The 21,724-nt window shown below is 38.3% G+C and overlaps 1 protein-coding gene across 1 annotated transcript in view; it reads left to right on the top strand.

Moving 5' to 3' along the window:
• Positions 1-21,056, top strand: part of SORT1 (sortilin 1) — a 57,083-nt gene extending 36,027 nt beyond the window's left edge. The window contains exons 11-20 of the mRNA XM_039323149.1: positions 609-715; positions 1,529-1,631; positions 1,837-2,002; positions 3,172-3,362; positions 4,501-4,690; positions 11,121-11,237; positions 12,067-12,175; positions 12,638-12,744; positions 13,715-13,826; positions 17,305-21,056. Of these exons, the coding sequence (XP_039179083.1) occupies positions 609-715; positions 1,529-1,631; positions 1,837-2,002; positions 3,172-3,362; positions 4,501-4,690; positions 11,121-11,237; positions 12,067-12,175; positions 12,638-12,744; positions 13,715-13,826; positions 17,305-17,319 (1,217 nt within the window). The 3' untranslated portion in view covers positions 17,320-21,056. The remainder of the gene's footprint in view (positions 1-608; positions 716-1,528; positions 1,632-1,836; positions 2,003-3,171; positions 3,363-4,500; positions 4,691-11,120; positions 11,238-12,066; positions 12,176-12,637; positions 12,745-13,714; positions 13,827-17,304) is intronic.
• The last annotated feature ends 668 nt before the right edge of the window (positions 21,057-21,724 follow it).

Genomic DNA, 21,724 nt, shown 5'->3' with positions numbered 1-21,724 from the left:
AGAACGGGTGTTTGAAACTTTGAGGTCAGACTACATATATTGGCCCAATTGCTTCTAAGCATAGGGATGATTATTATATCGTAAGTAACACAGACAGGACAAGCTGTGTTTCTATCTTGTTTCCTTCCCCATTTGCTGAGAAATGAATGATTAGGTGCCAATTTAAATCAGTGTATATAAAGTGCTTTTTTATACAATGTAAGTCCCTGAGAAGAATCTATAGTCTGTTGCTATTATAAACTTGTAAAAAGAAATTACTGAAGGAAGGTTATTCTTTCCTGCATGACACTAATGGGTGATTTGCTTGTTGGCTGATTTCCTTATCTACTTATTTTCCTGAATAAATTTCAGATGTTGTTTTCTGCTTTGGTTTAATTAAAGTGTAATCTGCCTTTGAAAAATAAAAATTGATTGATTGCTAAAGAAAAAGTTTTTTAGTAACTTTTTGTAAAAGTTCATGGTTCTTTGATGCTTGGGATAATAGCTGTTGCATAACCTGGAAACAAACAAACAAAAAAAAACCAACAAATTTTTAGATTTTCTGAGGATATTGTATGGTTTATAGTATATTAGACAAAGTTATGGATTTTTTCTTTTTCTTTAATCAGATAATTCCATTCAGTCTGTGATTACCTTTGATGAAGGAGGGGAATGGATCCACTTGAGGAAACCAGAAAATGCTAAGTGTGACTCAACAGCCAAAAATAAAGAAAAGGTTTGTTTTTCAATGTATTAGCAAAAATGAAATGTGAACTCGATCAATGTTGACAAGCAAAAGAAGTATGTATGGTAGGTCCAAACTAATTTTTACTGAGATCAAGGAATCATGTTAAGATGTTACATGAACAAAATTGATGTGTTAAACAGCCTTTGGAATTGTTCAGTTGGAAGCTGACTTGTGTGGTTGTTTTAATTCATATGCAAGACAGATTAATGCCTAGAATTTGAGATAAAATTAAAGTTAAAAATATTATTAGGAACATTTTGCAAGGAAAGTAGAATGCTGAAAAAATGTATACTGAGTGGAGTTTAATTTAGCCAAAAGAAGAAAATGTAAAACTGTCGAACCTATAAAATTAAAAAGTTGCTTGGACCATATGGGTTCTGAATGAATTGCTTCACTTTTGAGATTTTGATTCTTAAATGAATGAATGAATGAACCTTTATTATCAAAATATAACATGTATACAGTGAAATTGGCTGAGCCTCCCTCCATGCCCCCCCCTCCACAACTCACAGTGACTACAAACCCCCAACTTGTTACACCCTGTGAGCTAATTGCACAGCACACCGGCCTCATGAGTCTGTCATGCATAAAATTATGTCCCATTCAAGAACCTGACAGCCCATGGATAAAAGCTGTTCTTCAGCCTGTTAGTCTGCCCTGACTTTGCATTAGTAAATTTTTTCTATATTGGTAGATGCATTGAGACGAGTAATGATGCTAGCTTTACATTTAATGAAATCATATCCACGATGTCCTTGTATTTTGTCTCTCATTCTTGTTTGGATTATCTTATATTTACAGTGCAACCTTCACATTCATGCATCCTATAGCATCTCCCAGAAGCTGAATGTACCTATGGCACCCCTGACTGAACCAAATGCTGTTGGAATTATTATTTCTCATGGTAATGAATTAATCTTATGCACACATAATATGCAATGAAATAATGTGCAAGAGCAGAGACTTTTATTGTGATCCTTCACTACCTTTAGATTGCTTTTTCTCCCTGCTTAATTAGGAGAGATACACTGTGAAGGATGTGAAATACATGTGGTAGGTCTTGGTGAGAAAATTGATAAAATTGCCATTTATGGTGCTTTATGTTGCAGGAAGTGTTGGAGATGCTATCTCAATAACAAACCCAGATGTTTACATTTCGGATGATGGTGGCTACACCTGGACACGGACACTTGAAGGTCCCCATCATTATGCAATCTTGGACTCTGGAGGCATCATTGTGGCTGTTGAACAAATTCATTTTGTCAACGAGATTAAGTACGCAAGAGTTTTGCTAATATTTGTTTAGTAGGAGGACATAAGTTCTCTGTTTGGTTCTCAGCCTCCACATCACTGGTTACAGAAGTTCAAAGACATTGTTTTCCTGGTATAATGTCAAATAGAATCGCTCTGAAATTTGAACATATGAAATATATAAAAATGGACAAGAGCCAGATTTAGATAAAAAGGATTACAACAGAATTTGTAATCTTATTTCAAAAATAAACTCCAGAACAAGGGGCTTAATTTGAAGTTAATATACATGGAATTATATCCAAGAAAAAAGCTTAGGAAAAAGGGTGCAAAGAAGAAAGGCAATCATAGTTGAGCATATAGTCTGGGGTAATACAGGTAGTTTCCTGGGCTTACAATTTAGTTGAGTCCAAAATTACAGCTGCAAGTCATGCTGATCATTTATGACATTTTTTGTAGCAGTTATTAAACAAATGTGGCAGTCGTTAAGTGAACATCACTATCACTAAGTAACCACTGTGGTCTTTAAACAAACTCATTGTTTGCAATGACCACTTTTGCTGGAAACCCAAAATAAACATTGGTTTATGGCAAAAAACGTAAATTGCGGTTATGTGACTTTATGCGGGATGCTGCAAATGGCTGTAAATGCAGGACAGTAGCCAAGCACTCAAAGTGTGATCACATGACTGGTGGGGAGGGAGGGAGGTGTTGGAACTTTGAATCCGGATCATAAGAAATTTCTTACAGCTTCGACCAGTTGCTCGGTGACTGGTCATTAAGAGAGAACTACCTGTAATCTCTTGTGAAGACATGAGTTGTTGAGGAAAAAAGGAAAAAAAAAATCTTATTTTTTTAACCATCTCCTCCTCGCCCCCCACCCCCCAAAAAAACCCAGAGGTGAGGACAAGGTTGTTTTATGTATATGCTTGGGTTTCTTTTTCCTGTATGATTCCACATTTTTTTCGGCTTAATAAAAAGAGTCATCTTGTTAGGGACTGTTGTTAAATTAGCTGTCTGATCAGTTTAAATCAGTGTTTCTCAACCTTGACAATTTTAAGGCAGCATTGCTGGCTGTGGAATTCTGGGAGTTGAAGTCCACATGCCTTAAAATTGTCAAGGTTGAGAAACACTGGTTTAAATAGATCTGGGTCATGATTCGAAACCAAATTTCTAATAATTATTTATTTTAGGTTCTCAACAGATGAAGGACAGTGCTGGCACAGCTATGTTTTCAGTGAGGAGCCTATCTTTTTCACTGGTTTGGCCTCAGAACCTGGAGCAAAATCAATGAATGTTAGCATCTGGGGATTTCATGAGAGCTTCTTATCTCGCCAGTGGATCTCATATACCATTGATTTCCAAGATCTCCTCAGCAGAGACTGTGAGTGATCTTATTCCTTACAGAAATACCAGCAGCCACACACACTATTACGGCTTTATGAATCAGAAGAGCAACTGAGGCAGAACATCTTGTATAGGCTGCGATGTTATTCTGTGATGTGATTTGGTACCTTTCAAATTAGAATACAGGTAGTCCTTGCTTAGCAACCAGTTGTTCAGTGAGTGTTCCAAGTTGCGACAGCACTGAACGAGTTGTACTTACAACTTGATCCTCAAAATTCCGGCCCTTCCAGTACCCCCACAGTTATGTAATCATGATTTGGGCAATTGACAATCAGCTTGAATTTAATGACAGTTGTATTATCTCACAGTCACATAATCACCATCCAGAATCTTTCCTGTTGGCTTCCCACATGCAAAGTCAGTGGGGAAACTGGCAAGAACAGTCATGTGCTGCTCTGATAAGTTTGTCTCTGCCTTCCTGAGCATTGTGCCAAACTCTGCTTCCCTCAGCCTCCCTGAGCTCTTACCACACCATGCCGTCCTCTGCTCAGCCTCCATGCACGCCTAACATGCGTTCCTTTCCTCAGCTTCCCTGCGCTTGCACTGTCTCTCCATCCCTCAGCTTTCACAACACAGTAGCCCACTTGCCCAACTTGCATGTGACCTGCACCTCCCCCACCCTCCCAGCGGCACCCATTTGAGACTATATTTATGATGCCAGCTGCAGATCTCCAATCCCTAATATTTTCAGAGCTGGGCAAGATAATTTTAAAACGCCTATTTAATTTTGGAAATCTCTGAATTTTTCAAAAACAATTGAAGAATTTGAGCAAGTTTTTGGGTCAACGTAAGAGCAGAGATAAATACTCCAGCTATTTCTATATGTAATTCTACAAAACATTTCCTCCATCTTTGTTCTCTTAAATTGATTGTACAGGGGAGCAGGGATGTCTCCCTTCATTCCGTTTTGTTGATTGGTGTATGTTGCAAATGCAGGGCCCATGAGATGTAGCTTTGCAACCTCTTAGCTGGAAAAACTACACAATTTCCTTAGGGTCCCATAATACCCGAATGTAACACTTTGTGAAGAATTGAAAATTGTCAGGAAAAACACGTATTACTCTTTCTAGTTTCTTTTGGCAATCTTAGAAATCTGGCCATTATTCTTTCCTCAGGTGAAGAAAAGGACTATACAAAATGGTTGGCTCATTCCAGCAATCCCAGTAATCCCACAGATGGATGCATACTGGGCTACAAGGAAGAATACAGACGCCTTCGCAAATCCTCTGTCTGTAAAAATGGCCGGGACTACATTGTGACCAAGCAGCCATCTGTCTGCATTTGCACATTAGATGACTTTCTTTGGTACGCTAAAAATCAAGAATCTGGTAGCACCTTTTTCAGTTAACACATTTTACTACAAGGCATAAGCTTTCATAAGTTGCTTTTGGAAACTCCATTAGATGCTTAGAATGGCATTTTCCTTTCTTGGTCTTTTTTTAAGTGTTATGAAATGGTTAGAGCTATTACTTTTTTCCGTCTTTATTTTTCCACCAGAGCTTACCTATAGGCAGTAATAATGGCACAGTATTTGCTCAAGATTTTCAGTTGTATCATGTGGCTGAACTGTACCAGAGACATTGTGTGCCTTCTTAGTCCCCCCCCCCCGTCCTCTGGGATTGCTCCCAGGTCAGGCCCCATTTTTCTGCTTCCTTTGTTCTACTCCACTGGATCGGAATTCTCTGTCAATTTTCTTATTGCCATTTTCAAGTCTCTTCTATTTTCTCAGACTGTGACAGCAGAATCCAGCTCCATTGTCATTAGGGAAGTTGATCTGTCTCACTGGTGACCTATAACACGTCACATCAGACATTAGACAATGTCTTGATTTACATATAGCAGTAAAATATGCTTTGTTTTAAGCACGATTGATGAACAAATCATAGTGGCTTAGTTCTGATCTAATTGCAAAGCTATACATGTTTTATGAAATCCAGTGGCTGGATTCAAAAACCATAGTACTTTAGAACCACACTAACCACATTAATAAACACATTTAAATGAATTAAAAAATAAATAATGAAGTGTGAGCACTGCCACCTTCTGTGCATGACATGGCATAACACAGTTATAGTCCAAACTACAACTATTGCAATGAGTGACCATTAGTAAACTAGAGAAAGCAATGTGAGTTAGTGTGTCAGAAATTACTACAGCAAGCAATAAGAGTTGTGCTAGAAGCTGGTTATGATTACCACGTTTTATTAATAGGTTTGTTTGAGATGGACTTACAGTATGCTCTCAGTTATGGCTGTACTTTTCAATGTTTCTTTAAAAAAGGCATTTCTCACTGCAGTAGGATTCAACAAACATTAATACCATTGTTCTAAAATTCTAATGTATGTTATGCCTTTCATTTTGGCACAAGACCTATTTTTTTTTTAATATATTTTATTGGTTTTTTAATTTTAACAAAAAGTACTTAAAACACACCATGGTGTTTGGGTAAACAAACATTCCAAAATACAAGCATAGATAAACAGCTCAACTTAGTACATTCACTGTCATCTCTCAATCTCCTTCAAATAACTAGTACATTTAATATATTCCATTTCTAAATTAAATTTCTATTACTACTAAACCTGTTTTACAACTTTGTCAGTTTACAATTACCATAATCAGATATAGTTTTATATCAACAAATTGTCACTTCGAATATCTCTTCCAGATACATTCAAACTCTTAATCAACTTAGTTGAAAAAAGTTAAACCTTAATCATCAATTCATTACAAACACTTCAACCTCCATCCAATTAGTTGATACCTTATCAAATCTATACTAATATAGAAGAAAAAAACTAATTAATTTAAAAACTTCAAAGTCCCACTCTAAAAAAGAGAAAAGAAAAAAAAAACCTCAACATTTTTCAATTCCAATACATGATTTCCATCAAAGTCAATCTATTATTCCAAAAAATGCATTCTTAATTCTAATTAAACATATATGTCAGTTTAAAATTACCATAATCAAGTATAGTTTTACATCAACAAATTGTCACTTCAAATATCTCTTCCAGATACTTTCAAACTCCTAATCAACTTGGTTAAAAAAAAATGTTAAACCTTAATTATCAATTCATTACCCAAACTTCAACTTCCACCTTATCAAGTCTATACTAATATACAAAAAAATCATCTAATTAATTTAAACACTTCAAAATCCCACTCTAAAAAAAAAAACTCAACATTTTTTGATTCCAGTACATGATTTCCATCAAAGCCAATTATTATTCCAAAAAATACATTCTTAATCTAAACATTATATATATATATATATATATATATATATATATATATATATATATATATATATATATATATATAAAATCTTTGCTACAATCCATAAAGCCAACATACATGTTTATAATTGCATTTTTCTTATTTCTAACTCTGAATCGTGATCCTTAAAATCCATAAAAACCAACATTGCCTTTAAATCTATTACACAATTTTAAATTTCTTTTTGAATCTAATTCTGGATTTTTTTCTATGCCAAACAGGTTTCCATAAAGATGCTTTCCTTTCAGCCAGTGGATCCACTTTTATTGCTTGCAATAGCCTTTGAGAAAGTATAAATCCTTTCCTCTGCGACAGAGATCTTTTTCTCTTCTCCTTGCAGCATTGTTGCTTTGTAGTTTGAGATCTTAGTCTTTGCTTCTTCTGTTTCTCTAAGTTGCAGAAGAGAGGGTTGTCAGGTGAAATAAGTTCCTCTTTTATCTCTATAGATTCCTCTTCTGGTATGTTTTGATTTATACCATAGTCAGATGTAACATGGACATCCATTTGAGCATATGTAGTAGAATCTCTGAATCTTAGTTCTAAAATAGAGTTTTTAATTGTGGCACATATTTCTGCAGTGGCCTCATAAATCTTTTCCAGTATGAGCGCATAGTTTAATTGTAGCTGAGGTTTCTCCATTTTGATACTAATAATTAAAGCAAGGTCTCTTTTTCTTTTTGTGGAGGCTATATTTGATGTAAACAATATCCACCCCCACAGTTCTCACAATTACACAGCTTATCTTTCCCCCTCCAAAGTCTTTTGAAGTTCAGTGTTCCATCTTTTAAAGAAAATAAGCAGAAGCTGCAGTATTAAATTTTCGCCACTAGATGCCCTCAGTCAAAAAAAGTCTTTTCCAAAGATCAATTCCTTTTTTCTATCTTTGATGTATAATATAAAAAAAGAAATAGTTTTCCCACATAGAATGATAGTACAGTTCTTCTTTCCTGTTTTGTATCCAAAAGAAAAATATCTATAGAAGTGAAATATAGTCTTTTTATATATTTATAAAACACCTTTCTTCCCATAAAAAATAGAAGCTGCCTTTTCAAGCCAGGAAAATAGTTCTAAAAAGCTCTTACAGGTGCCAAAAAAAAGAAAAAGGAAAGAAAAGTAGAATAGAGAGTATTACAAAAGAAAGTTCTCACCTGGGTTCACCATGGGGGCATTCACAGCTTAGGTGTTCTCTGACTTGTGATCTGAAGCGATAGGGCGATCGGCCATTTTACTGTCTGATCTTCTCTGTCGGCTCTCGGAGATCGTCTGGACAGCTGGAGGAGCTGCCGCTCCTCCGAAGTCAAACAGCAGCCTCCTCGACGGAAGTCGCACCCTCCAGAGCGACTTTGGACCCGTATAAGGGTCCAGCGACGGAGGGAAGGCTAGCCGACGAGACAAGTCTCCCTGTGCGACTAGTGACGCCACGAACCAGAACCAGAAGTTGCACAAGTCCTATTTTTTGATGTATTTTTCATTCAAGCAATACATGAATGAATATAATACATTCAATAATATACATGTGTGGCTTAAATATTTAATGTATTACAAATTAGATGTTTATTCTGGAAAATGAGTAGGCAGTTGGAAGCGCAATGCAAAAAAAAAAAAGTGTCCTCTGGAAATATGGGAATCTTCACTAACCAGCTCATCAGCTGAATGTTTGCAAACAGGTTATATAATGGTAGTGAGATATCAGCAGGCTTGTTAAGCACTAGCTGGCTGTTTCATACAGTGTCCCATTTTTGTTTCTTAAAGATTAGTGGATCAGTAAAATGGTAGGACCAGATTTCTGATTTGCATTGTTAATGAAAGTAAAAACCAGTCATCTTAGGTAAGTTTGTTGGGAGGATCAGGATAAGGCTTCCTCTCAGCAAACTTACTGTTTATCTGTTATATGACAGGAATCTTGATGATCATTCAAGAACTGAGATACTGTGCTGTTGTTGAATATCGTACTCCCAAAATGGCAACAGGAGAAGCCCGAATATGTGCTTTAACCTGGATTTAATAGAATTTGTTTAAGCTTTCTTCTACCACTCTGAACTTCCTGGAAAATTAGCAAACTTGCTTGCCAGTATTTTTATCATTGCATTGCATGAACTATCTGTGTTATTTCCTTTTTTCGAGCAGTTGATTGGAACTTCAGTAGAATCATGAGATATTAAAACAGGAACATGCTTCCTCCAAGGCAATTAGGAGCCATCATTGTACATTTCTTAGTAAATCTTCCATCCCTACAAATTTTATAGACTCATAATTTGTCTAAAGTAGGACTAGACAACCTAATGCCCTAAGTCATCATGGTTAACAATAAGAGATTTTGAGAGTTGTAATCCAAAATATGGAAGGCAACAAGTTACTTGCACCAAACTAAAACTTGCTACCTAATGACCTGTCCATGAAAAAATGGAACTCAGTGATGTCCAGAACAGTACCATTCAGAGCATGTCCTACTACATGGCCAAATACAGGTAGTCCTCAACTTATGACCACAATTGAACCCAAAGTTTGCTAAGTAAAACATTTGTTAAGTCGGTTTTACCTGTTTTATGACCTTCCTTGCCAGAGTTGTTAAGTGAATCATAGCAGTTGTTAGTAACACGGTTGTTAAGTGAATCTGGCTTCCCGATTGACTTTGCTTGTTAGAAAGTTACAAAAGGTAATCACATGACCCTGGGACACTGCATCATAAATCATAAATATCAGTCAGTTGCCAAATGGCTGAATTTTGATCACATGACCATGGGGATGCTGCAGTAGCCATAAGGGTAAAAAACAGCTATGAGTCACTTTTTTCAGTGCCATTGTAACTTTTGACCAAATCACTAAAAAAAGAGCCATGGTGGCACAGTGGTTAGAACAGTGGTTCTCAACCTGTGGGTTGGGACCCCATTTGGGGTCGAACGACCATTTCACGGGGGTCGCCAAACCATGCTGTCTGCCATTTTTTTCCCTTTTCCCTAGCTGTCCTACTCCCTCTTATTGGTGGCCACACCCACTTGGGGGTCACCACAACATGGGGAACTGTATTATGGGGTCACAGCATTAGAAAGGTTGAGAGCCACTGGGTTAGAATGCACTATTTCAGGCTAACTCACTGCTCACTGAGAGGAGTTTGGTTCTGCCTGGCTCAAGGTTGACTCAGCCTACCATCTTTCTGAAGTCAGTAAAATGGGGATCCAGATTGTTGGGGGGGGCAATATGGTGGCTCTGTGAACTGCTTAGAGAGGGCTGTAAAGCACCGTGAAGCGGTATATAAGTCTAAGTGCTATTGCTATTGCTAAATGAGCTGTTGTAAGTGGAAGACTACCTGTATAGTTCAGGATAGCCTAGTGTTTGAAATCCTGAATAAATCCCAAGAAAGTAAGATATGCATACTGTAAGTAATGAAGTGGGATGATGTCATCAGTCTGGAAACCTACCATACAGTAAGCTCAATAGAGGAAACGATTGGTCCGTGGAGTTAACAATACAAGTAGTTACCGTATTCTTATGAGCCACTCTGGCACCTTCCCCCTGCCCGGCAACAGCCATCACTGGCCCCACAGCACTCATGCCATCCTTATCTGCTTACTAGTCTGTTTGCAAAGCACCTGGGACTCGCTTAATGAACAATTCTCATTTAATGACAGCATCAGAGAGTGCTGGGATCACTGCTGCTAAGCAATGTGGTCACATGACATTGTGCTTTGCCAGCACATTGCTCAGTGCTGATAATTCCAATCCCAATTACGATTGTTAGCCCAAGGACTCTCTGTAATTCAGGTGAATCTTCATTTTGTTCTGGTCATTTCTGCTGAAAGGCAAACATTCAAAACTCCTAGGGCTATTAAGCAGGGCACTTTGTTGGGAGTGAAGTCATTATAAACTGAAGCAACTATGACTTTTTGTCCCCAGACCAGTATGGCAAAGAGAACAGGGACAATTTCACCTCATCTTTTCCACCAACCAGATCTCTGTAATACGCGTTAGGTAAGGTCAATAGTGCACAGCCAGTTGATCCTGAATGTTATCATAATTTTATTGTTTTCTAAACTGGCATTCAGGAATACCATCTTCATACTGAATTGGGAAGGCACCATCAAATAGAAGACTATAGCTGAGAAACTAACAGAAATCAGGAACACCTGTCATTTCTGTATCTTCCTCTGCTTGCTCTGCTTGCACTGCCTGCCACCGAAAGACCTTTCATTATTTATTTTGAAAGGGTATGCATGCACGTGTGTGTATATGTGTGTGTATGTATGCATCACATTCATGATAAAGCATCTTAATAATCACCTGTCCCCTCTGCAGATATTTATAAAACCACAAGTATCATGATAACAGTCAAAATATTTACGCTCTTCTCTACATACATAAGCTAAATATCAATAATTATTTGTGTAAATGTGCATATATGTTTCAGATGAAGTCAGTGGCTTTTCTTTATGTATTTGTTTATTTATTCTTCTCCTAGTGATTTTGGCTATTTCCGCCCAGAAAATCAGTCTGAATGTGTGGAGCAGCCAGAGCTGAAGGGTCATGACTTGGAATTCTGCTTGTATGGGAAGCAAGAGCTATTAAAAACCAGCGGGTAATTTTCTTGTAAGATTCTAATACATCAGCAGCAGCATGCAAATTGATGTCCTTAGCCAGCAAGAGAAATTGGAAGATGGCCTTAGGGTTGTGGATCCTTTTATAAAATAAATATGTTTTAAACTGTTGGGTCTTTTAGGGTCCCATAATCTCCTGATTTAGATCTTACATTGACCCAAAAGTTTTATTGATGAAATATTTTGAGAGCATAGAGCTTGATAAGAACATTCATTGATTGTATGCCATCATATTAAATATCATTTTGAAGGGCCACTCCAAAAATAAGGCTGATTGTAGGGGAGTATTTTAGAGCTCGAGATAACTCAAGATTAATCAGACAAATAAATAGCCTTCAACTTCCCTGTTCTGAACTGGCACTGACATAGATAGCTGATCTTTGCTAGCTTGAGATGCTCTCACTCATTAAAAGAAAATTTAATGAATGAAGAAAAGGACGAGGGGTGACATGATAGCAGTGTCCCAATATCTCAGGGGCAGCCACGAAGAAGAGGGAGTCAAACTATTTTCCAAAGCACCTGAAGGCAAAACAAGAAGAAATGGATCGAAACTAATCAAGGAGAGAAGCAACCTAGAACTAAGGAGAAATTTCCTGACAGTTAGGACAATTAATCAGTGGAACAACCTGCCTCCAGAAGTGGTGAATGCTCCAACACTGGAAGTTTTTAAGAGGAGACTGGACAGCCATTTGTCCGAAATGGCATAGGGTTTCCTGCCTGAGCAGGAGGTTCAACTAGAAAACCTTCCAACTCTATTATTGTTATTGTTATATCCCCAATTACCCTATTAAAACTGTTTTTAATTTTCAGATATCGGAAGATTCCAGGGGACAAATGTGTAGGTGGGAAGAATCCCAAACGTAAAGAGACAGATCTGAAGCAAAAGTGCACAAGCAACTACCTGAAGTTAAGCCCCTCGGTAGGCTACGCAAAAAAGTGAAAAGAAAAAAATCTGCTGGTGGATAAGGGAAAACATTTTAACATAGTCTAAAAAGAGGGAGAATGCCCAAGAAGTATTTTTCATAAATTTTCATTCATTTTTCTGATACTACTAACCTCGATTTTGTGCAGTCATTCTGATAAATGAGCTTCGGAAACAAGCTACTGAGACCAGTTGCTTTGCAGACTAGCTGCTGATTAGCATTTTGAGGGAGGGAATCTAATTGCAAAGGGCTTCACCTTTTTCAAATTTCTTTCTTCTTTTTTTTTTTGCTTTTCCAAATCTGTGCCGCATTCAAGACGAGTGCAGAGGCCCTTTTGGTAAGGAGCAATTGAGAGATGATAGAAAGATCATTAGAGAAGCACTTTGTAACTATAATGGTCTTGTGTCTAATAATGTGTTACTTAAAGCTTTAGACAGCTCTCTGCTTTCTTCCTACAGAACACTTCTTCTAACTCTACTCCAGTCATCCTGGCTGTAATTGCCTTGATGCTCATCACTGCTGTCGCTGGAGTAGTCATCATTAAGAAATACGTCTGTGGGGGAAGGTGAGCCTCAGAGGGGAGAATGACAAATAGAGCTGTAAGGGAAAAAAATGCCATCTTTGTTACATAGATGTGGAAGCAACAGAATGAGACTGAAATGTATTGGCAGCAATGTCATCCTTATATGAGGAGAAACAAGACATGTGTTCCTATAAACTGAGTGTTAGTAATACTGCTAAACTCTCTCCTTTTTTTTTTTTTTTTTGTCTCGATTTGTCATTGATTTTGTTTGTTTCCAGAATTGGGCTTTGTGATTGAATGAAAGCAGTGGGGGGGAAAGGTAGCCTCTGGGCCCTTTGAGCCAGCTGATTGTTCCAGATATGAGGCTATGCTGCTGTGAATATTCTAGAAGAATCTGCTTTTAGATTTAGAACAATGAGAGACATGAAATGGGAGGGGGGCATTGAGAATCATGAACAGCTGGGGGGGGGGGAGGAAGAGAGGGGTTTTTTTTTTTAAGCTGACAAGCTTGCATAGACAAAATCAGAGCAGTGACAACATTCACTTTTATTTGCCTGACCAAACCCCAAAAGAGGTTTACCCAGAGCGGGAATAAAGCTCAGATCAGATTTTCGGAAAGTCTGGCAATCTGTCAGAATCATCCACCAGTCACTGAAATGTTGTCTAGTTGTGTAAGGGGTGGGGATGGAGGATTGCTTATCATTTAGAGAGAACTTGGTATCACAGAATTGGAGAACCACTAATATAATGAGAATCACTGTTTACTGAATCTAGGCTTAGTAACTTCTCTGACCACTTTTTCAGTTTCTATCATTTTGAAGGCTTTATTCCTTCCACTTTTTATAGCTTATTGTTACTGTAAAACAGCTTACTGAAGAAATTGAGATTAGTAATAGCAACCGATATATTAAGACCTTCAAAAGATCTCTATTTTAACTTCTCTTTAAAGGAGACTGAACTGATATAATCAAATGTACAATAGTTCTTTCATCAGTGTTTTTCATTTTCCTAGATTTCTGGTTCACCGGTATTCTGTCCTGCAGCAACATGCAGAAGCGAATGGCTTTGAAGGACTTGACGTACCTGGTGCCACTAAAACTGGCTACCATGATGATTCTGATGAGGCAAGTGACTGTGCCCCTAAACATGCATCTTTCTAGGCACTCCTGGTTAACTAAGAACCTGACAACTGTGAATTGTTTTTCTATATTGTTTTTGTTGTTGTTGTTGTTAATTGCGAAGTCGTGTCCGACCCATCGCGACCCCATGGACAACGTTCCTCCAGGTCTTCCTGTCCTCTACCATCTTCTGGAGTCCATTTAAGTTCACACCTACTGCTTCAGTGACTCCATCCAGCCATCTCATTCTCTGTCGTCCCCTTCTTCTATTGCCCTCAATCTTTCCCAGCATTAGGCCTTCTCCAGTGAGTCCTTCCTTCTCATTAGGTGGCCAAAGTATTTGAGTTTCAACTTCAGGATCTGGCCTTCTAAAGAGCAGTCGGGGTTGATCTCTTCTAGGACTGACCGGTTTGAACGCCTTGCAGTCCAAGGGACTCGCAGGAGTCTTCTCCAGCACCATAGTTCAAAGGCCTCAATTCTTTTGCGCTCAGCCTTTCTTATGGTCCAACTTTCACAGCCATACATTGCAACTGGGAAAGCCATGGCCTGGACTATGCGCACTTTTGTTGGCAGGGTGATGTCTCTGCTTTTTAGAATGCTGTCTAGATTTGCCATAGCTTTCCTCCCCAGGAGCAAGCGTCTTTTAATTTCTTGGCTGCAGTCCCCATCTGAGGTGATCTTTGGAGCCCAGAAAAATAAAATCTGTCACTACCTCCATTTCTTCCCCATCTATTTGCCAGGAATTGAGAGGGCCGGATGCCATGATTTTGGTTTTCTTAATGTTGAGTTTCAAGCCAACTTTTGCACTCTCCTTCTTCACCCGCATCAAGAGGCTCTTTAGTTCCTCTTCACTTTCTGCCATTAGAGTGGTATCATCTGCATATCTTAGGTTGTTGATATTTCTCCCGGCAATCTTAATTCCAACTTTTGATTCATCTAGCCCTGCCTTTCTCATGATGTGCTCTGCATATAAGTTAAATAGGCAGGGCGACAGTATACAGCCTTGCCGGACTCCTTTTCCAATTTTGAACCAATCAGTGGTTCCGTGTCGGTTCTCACTGTTGCTTCTTGACCCGCATATAGGTTTCTCAAGAGACAAATGAGATGGTCTGGTACTCCCATCTCTTTAAGAACTTGCCACAATTTGTTGTGATCCACACAATCAAAGGCTTTTGCATAGTCAATGAAGCAGAAGTAGATGTTTTTCTGGAACTCCCTAGCTTTCTCCATGATCCAGCGTATGTTGGCAATTTGATCTCTAGTTCCTCTGCCTCTTCGAAATCCTGCCTGTACTTCTGGTAGTTCTCGATCCACATACTGCTGGAGTCTAGCTTGTAGGATTTTAAGCATAACTTTACTAGCATGTGAAATGAGTGCAATGGTGCGATAGTTTGAACATTCTTTGGCATTGCCTTTCTTTGGAATTGGAATGTAAACTGACCTTTTCCAATCCTGTGGCCACTGTTGAGTTTTCCAAATTTGCTGGCAAATTGAGTGTAGCACTTTTACTGCATCGTCTTTTAAGATTTTGAATAGCTCAGCTGGAATACTGTCACCTCCACTAGCTTTGTTGTTGCTCAGATTTTCTAAGGCCCATTTCACTTCACATTCTAGGATGTCTGGTTCGAGGTCATGACCATCTCATTGTGGTTATCTGGGATGTTAAGCTCATTCTTGTATAGTTCTTCTGTGTAGTTTTGCCATCTCTTCTTAATCTCTTCTGCCTCTGTTAGGTCTCTGCCATTTTGGTCCTTTATCATGCCCATCTTTGCATGAAACGTTCCCTTCATATCTCCAATTTTCTTGAAGAGATCTCTGGTCCTCCCTATTCTGTTGTTTTCTTCTATTTCTTTGCACTGTTCATTTAAGAAGGCATTCTTATCTCTTCTAGCTACTCTCTGGAATTCTGCATTCAATTGGGTGTATCTTTCTCTTTCTCCTTTGCCTTTCGCTTCCCTTCTTTCCTCAGCTATTTGCAAAGCTTCCTCAGACAGCCATTTTGCTTTCTTGCATTTCTTTTTCTTTGGGATGGTTTTAGTTGCTACCTCTTGTACAATGTTGCGAACTTCCATCCATAGTTCTTCAGGCACTCTGTCTATCAGATCCAGTTTCTTAAATCTATTTGTCACCTCTACTGTATATTCATCAGGAATATGATTTAGTTCATACCTGAGTGGCCTAGTGCTTTTCCCTACTTTTTTCAATTTAAGCCTAAATTTTGCAACGAGAAGCTCATGATCTGAGCCACAGTCAGCTCCTGGTCTTGTTTTTACTGACTGTATGGAGCTTCTCCATCTTTGGCTGCAGAGCACATAGTCAATCTGATTTCTATGTTGACCGTCTGGTGATGTCCATGTGTAGAGCCGTCTCTTGGGTTGTTGGAAAAGAGTGTTTGTTATGACCATCGTATTCTCTTGACAAAATTCTATTAGCCTGTGCCCTGCTTCATTTTGTACTCCAAGGCCAAACTTGCCTGTTATTCCGTTATCTTTTGGCTTCCTACCTTAGCATTCCAATCCCCCATGATGATAAGGACATCATTTTTTGGTGTTAATTCTATAAGGTGCTGTAGGGCTTCATAGAACCGGTCAATTTCATCCTCTTCAGCACCAGTGGTTGGGGCATAGATTTGGACTATTGTGATATTGAATGGTTTGCCTTGGATTCGAATTGAGATCATTCTGTCATTTTGGGGATTGTATCCCAGTATTGCTTTTCCTATTCTTTTATTGACTATGAAGGCTACTCCATTTCTTCTGAGGGATTCTTGCCCACAGTAGTATACCTGATGGTCATCTGAGTTAAATTCACCCATTCCTGTCCATTTTAGTTCGCTGATTCCTAAGATGTCGATGTTCAGTCTTGTCATCTCTTTTTTGACTACGTCTAGCTTGCCTTGATTCATGGATCTTACATTCCAGGTTCCTATGGAGAAAAAATCTTTACAGCATCGGACTTTCCTTTCACCACCAGATATATCCACAGCTGAGCGTCCTTTCGGCTTTGGCCCAGTCGCTTCATTCTTTCTGGCGCTACTAGTACTAGCCCTCTGCTCTTCCCCAGTAGCATATTGGACACCTTCCGACCTGAGGGGCTCATCTTCCAGCGTCATATCTTTTTTCCTTTTAGTACTGTCCATGGGGTTTTCATGGCAAAGATACTGGAGTGGTTTGCCATTTCCTTCTCCAGTGGATCACATTTTGTCAGAACTCTCTGCTATAACCTGTCTGTCTTGGGTGGCCCTGCATGGCATAGTTTATAGCTTCATTGAGTTACGCAAGCCCCTTCACCACGACAAGGCAGTAATCCATAAAGGGGCTATATTGTTCAGCATATGTCAGTTTAAAAAGGCAATACGATTTCTGAGATAATGGGGGCAAGAACTGTTTTAAGAGACTGGCTAGCTTTACATTTACCACAGCCAGCTTAAGAAGAATTCTTAATTCAAAATATTAGTTTATAATGTTTTTTTTTTTCTGCTCAGGATTTGTTGGAGTAGTGATGGTCTCACCAGGATTGCACACTTCTTAAGTTTGGCTGCTGCTATAGAGGGGCCTGAATGCCAACAGTCCATTTTACTTCTGATATGGATGCCTTTCCTGTATCTGAGAAAGTCTATGTTCCTTTTGCTTCTATCAAGTATCTAAAACCAACAGAGCTGCAAGAATTGCATTAGATTTTTAAGGGGAAGGGCAATGTTCTCCAACTCTGATAAATGAAGAAGGAAAGCTGTTTAATTTAAATATAATTTTATTTTAATCAGATTTCTCCAGATCTAGAAGGAGAACTAATAGGACTGTGAAATAAGGATTTCACTAAATATTAGCATTACTAGGTACAATGTACTATGCTGCTGAAAGAAACTCCCAAATCCCCAAATGGGAAACATACTGCATTCCAACACTGTGATAAAATTGCATTGAAGCTCTTTAGCACAACAACACTCCTAGCAAACAGAGCAATGAGATGCTGGGCAGAGATTGTGGGTAACCAGCATCACAATGGGCTGTGTGCCAAAATGCATTTTATTTTTGTTTTATCTAAAATGTAATCAAATCGGTAGATGTGTACTGTGTAACATAAGGATGACTCCAAGGCTTGAAATACATCTGCAGCCCAACATCCTATGATTCCAAGGAACTGAACTGTGAAATTAGCATGTGTACTGCCATACATTCAAAAACAAACTGCACAGCTCTGGATGGAAAGAGATGTTTGTTTAAAAAAAAAATCTAAAAAAAATAAGCAGTACAGACCTGTTAGAAGTAAGAGTTATTTAAATTGTTTAGGTACCAAATTAGGTACATTGTTTAGGTACCAAATTAGGTACATTGTTTAGGTACCAAGTTAAGTACATTACATCAGCTTCTTGAAGAAAACCTGTTATTTGCGGCAGCACTATGAAGGTTTCAATATTTTCCTTTTCACTGTTTTCTTGAAAGCAATAGATTGGTGCTTGCCACTTCGGCACCATTTTACTATTGTGGATTTATGAGCCTCTTTATATCAGTGTAGTTAAACTGTTGCAATAGCCTTGTGAAATCATATGTTTGGTTTTCCGAAAGTAATAGAAATGGACTCTTCACAATATTTAATTCAAACTGTCTTGATGTCTAGATAGAAACTGATTCTACTAGAAAACCAGTTGACCAGTTAAAAGCACTCCAGGCCAATAGGCAAACTTTAAATTTTATGTGGGTATTCTTCTGTTTCTCCAATGGGGCGACTCCATTGCTTCCCTCCTGCAGTTTCTACTCCGGGAGGTTCTTTAATCCTCCAAAATATATTTGGGTGCATGTTGGGATGGAAGGAGAGGAATATATTTCAATACATTCAGCAACTGACTGAATGTTTCAATCAATTGTTGAAAGACAATTGGGCAAATCCAACTCTAACAATGGTGAGGTTTTTTCCACTGATGGTGGAGAGAAGAGCTGCAGTGTATAGACAGTAGTACATGGTTACTGAAATTGAAATTTGAGGTTTTCCCTGCTTAAATTTGGGGAAAACATTGGGGGAGGATTCTTCGTTTTAAAAATATTTTAAGACTATTTTAGGGATTCCATTACAGATACCATGTGCTTGCTTCAAAATATTAGAAAACTGTTTCCAGGTTCAGCTGTTACATCCAGAGTGATAACTAAGCTGCCAAACACTGAGCAATATTGCCCACCTCATTTATAAAACAAATGGAATCCTTTTATTTGCACTCCAAAGGAATGTTCATAAACATTAACCTTAGTTTTTGGTGTTTTTTATTTGTCCTTTCATTAAAGGATTACACCCATAAGAAAATACTCTTGTTTCAGATATAATTTCGGTTTCTTTCAAAATAATGAATTGTGACTGACTTTTCCTCATTTGAGAATTGGGCTTGGCAAGTAGAACTATTTAAAAAAATGGAAAAGAACCTTTTTTTCCAGCTCATTTCTACATCTGGATCTCAGGGTGTTTTGCATGATGATATTCACTCATCTATTTCCTTCCTTCAGTCTTATCTGGAAAAGGATCATACCAGCAAAAAATACCCCTTCAAGGTCTGTGCATGAGATTTCCCTTCTTCTCTACCAATCTGGTACTTGAGATATACTTCCAAAGGTTATGATGCTTGAGATGCTGCTATCACAGCATTGGAAATCATAGTTGTTGGGTGGGAGAGTATGCAAAGACTCTGGACTGACTAAAAATGAAGGAAATCGAGCTTATATTGCACTAAATTGGGTAATTACAAATAACACCAATGTTATATGTTACACAATCTCATCCCGGTCTAGCATACACATTCCTTTTTGCAAATGACCCATCGTCAGCATTCTTTGGTGATTAATTGCTTAATATTTGTCTCATCATTCATTTTCATTTCATTTCATGTTCACACAGACCCTAAGAGTAAGCTTGATCTGTTTGAGATGCAGTTAGCTTGTCACTGGTGACTTGCATCAGACCAGTTAGGATTTGTTAGCTGTTCAAAAGCTAGCTGGTATTTCAATATAGATCAGGCTACTAAAGTTATAATGCTTTCGAACTCTCCTTTGATAGCAATAAAATGAGAGTGAGAAGCCTGAAAGCAAGTGGTTGTCTTGAATTTGTCCCCCATCCCTCTCAATTCTTGTGCCCTTACTGTGGTTTCTAATCCTTTTTCTTCCTTTGTACCATTGCATGATATAATGATGCCCAGAGTAGTAATCTTTCCAGATTGTTGATCCCTAATGAAAAAGATAAATGCACCAACAGGAATACTCATAAGACAAGAGAAAGGGCAGGAAGAAATGTCTGTTCCTGGAAGACCTGTTCCACATAAAACTCCCACAAGTTATCTTTTGCTTATAGTATTGGATAGTACACAAGCATCCCCGATATATCAGTAACATGTGTACAGTGCAATGATATCTCTTACAGCTCATGGTTACCAGTTCCTGAACTAAAACGTAGTCCTTTATTTCACTCTAAAACCATTTAAACATATTTGTGCAGAAACCCCCTGTGCAGAATCAGATTGCTCAACTAAATTGGATGTGATGACTGAAATCTGGTACTGGAAATATAGGAGAAAACCTGTCGTAGATCTTCTCCAGCACAATGTGTATTCCTTCCTCTTTCTAGTATATGTCAAATTTCCCTGTGTATTAAGGCATCTCTGACAGGCTTAGAAATCTTGTTACCGGATATTTATCTCTCTCAGGCCAGGGACCTCTTCCTTTGCCTCATTTCTATTGGCCTTTTCTTCTCAAAGTAGAGTACATTGACTGACACAGTGACAACATTCCAATAAACTAAAATCTGCCCAGTAAATCAGGGGCTTAACGACTGCTACACATCTGCACTGCGGAGTGGTAGTCTTCCTCCCATAGTGTTGAATATCTAGATAATGTGACATATTTCTCACTGTTTTGTGTTGCCCAAGCAACATAGCAACCATGGCAGTGTTGCCATTGCATGTGCTTTGAAGCATAATTGTCTTCCTAATGTGCCTGCAAGGCAGACCATTCTTGTTCCATACCATCTGTGGGATGGCTACAGAATGCTGTGTAGCCAAAAGCCATTGTTAATAGCACTTCTCTATACAGAATTTCCTAAGATGTACAGTCTGAGGCAACATGAAAAAGATAACAAAAAGGAGCCATGTGTAGAGTTTTGTAAATATGCCTGGCTATATTATAAATTTGTACTGGTATTTTTCTGTATATTTGCAATATTTGGGTTAGAATTAATAAATGGGCTTTTATTTGGATTTTATGTTGACTACCTTTACTCTGAGTATCAAAGCTCTTATAGGATTATATTTACAACTAAGCATTACTTAGCTCATGTTTTCAGACTTCCTGCACAATATTCTGATTTTGTATAAATGAAAGAGGTCTAGTTTCTATCCCTGGTTTGCCTTTCATTGACTGCTTCTTACTCTCTCAACCATTGTGCTCTTCTGTACAGTAACTTGACCAATTCTTTGATTTCCCCTGTGAATAGTCTGCAAGACCTCTATTAGAAAGGTTAGATCTCTTTCTTTTGTTTCATAGAAGAAGCTCAAGGCTCAAGACTTTTTTTTTTTTTTTAAGCTATGCTTCAAGCTAAACAGGTCATGAATAAGAATGAACGGGAGAGCATTGGGGCATCTGTCATGATGCTCTGTCATCCATCAAGAAATTGCCAATTCTTTAATGCAGTGTTTTTCAATCACAGCAATGTTAAGATGTATGGACTTCAGTTCCCTAGCCTGGAAAGGGACAAGTCGCCCCAGCACAATTCAACAAATGCAAAAGTTAAGTTAATTTCGACGGAACTGAGGCCAGTAATAAATTCAGTCCAGAAATACAAGAGTTACAATAATTTCGACGAAAATGTGGTCACCAATATAAAACGCACACACATGCACACACAGCCAGTATGCTTCCATTCTGGGAGCG

The sequence above is a fragment of the Crotalus tigris genome, unplaced genomic scaffold, assembly GCF_016545835.1.
Source record: "Crotalus tigris isolate CLP2741 ecotype Arizona unplaced genomic scaffold, ASM1654583v1 scf7180000024167.7108832, whole genome shotgun sequence".
NCBI classification, from domain to species: domain Eukaryota; kingdom Metazoa; phylum Chordata; class Lepidosauria; order Squamata; family Viperidae; genus Crotalus; species Crotalus tigris.
The sequence above is the reverse complement of the archived record's forward strand: the minus strand, read 5'-3'. Positions and strand labels throughout refer to the sequence as shown.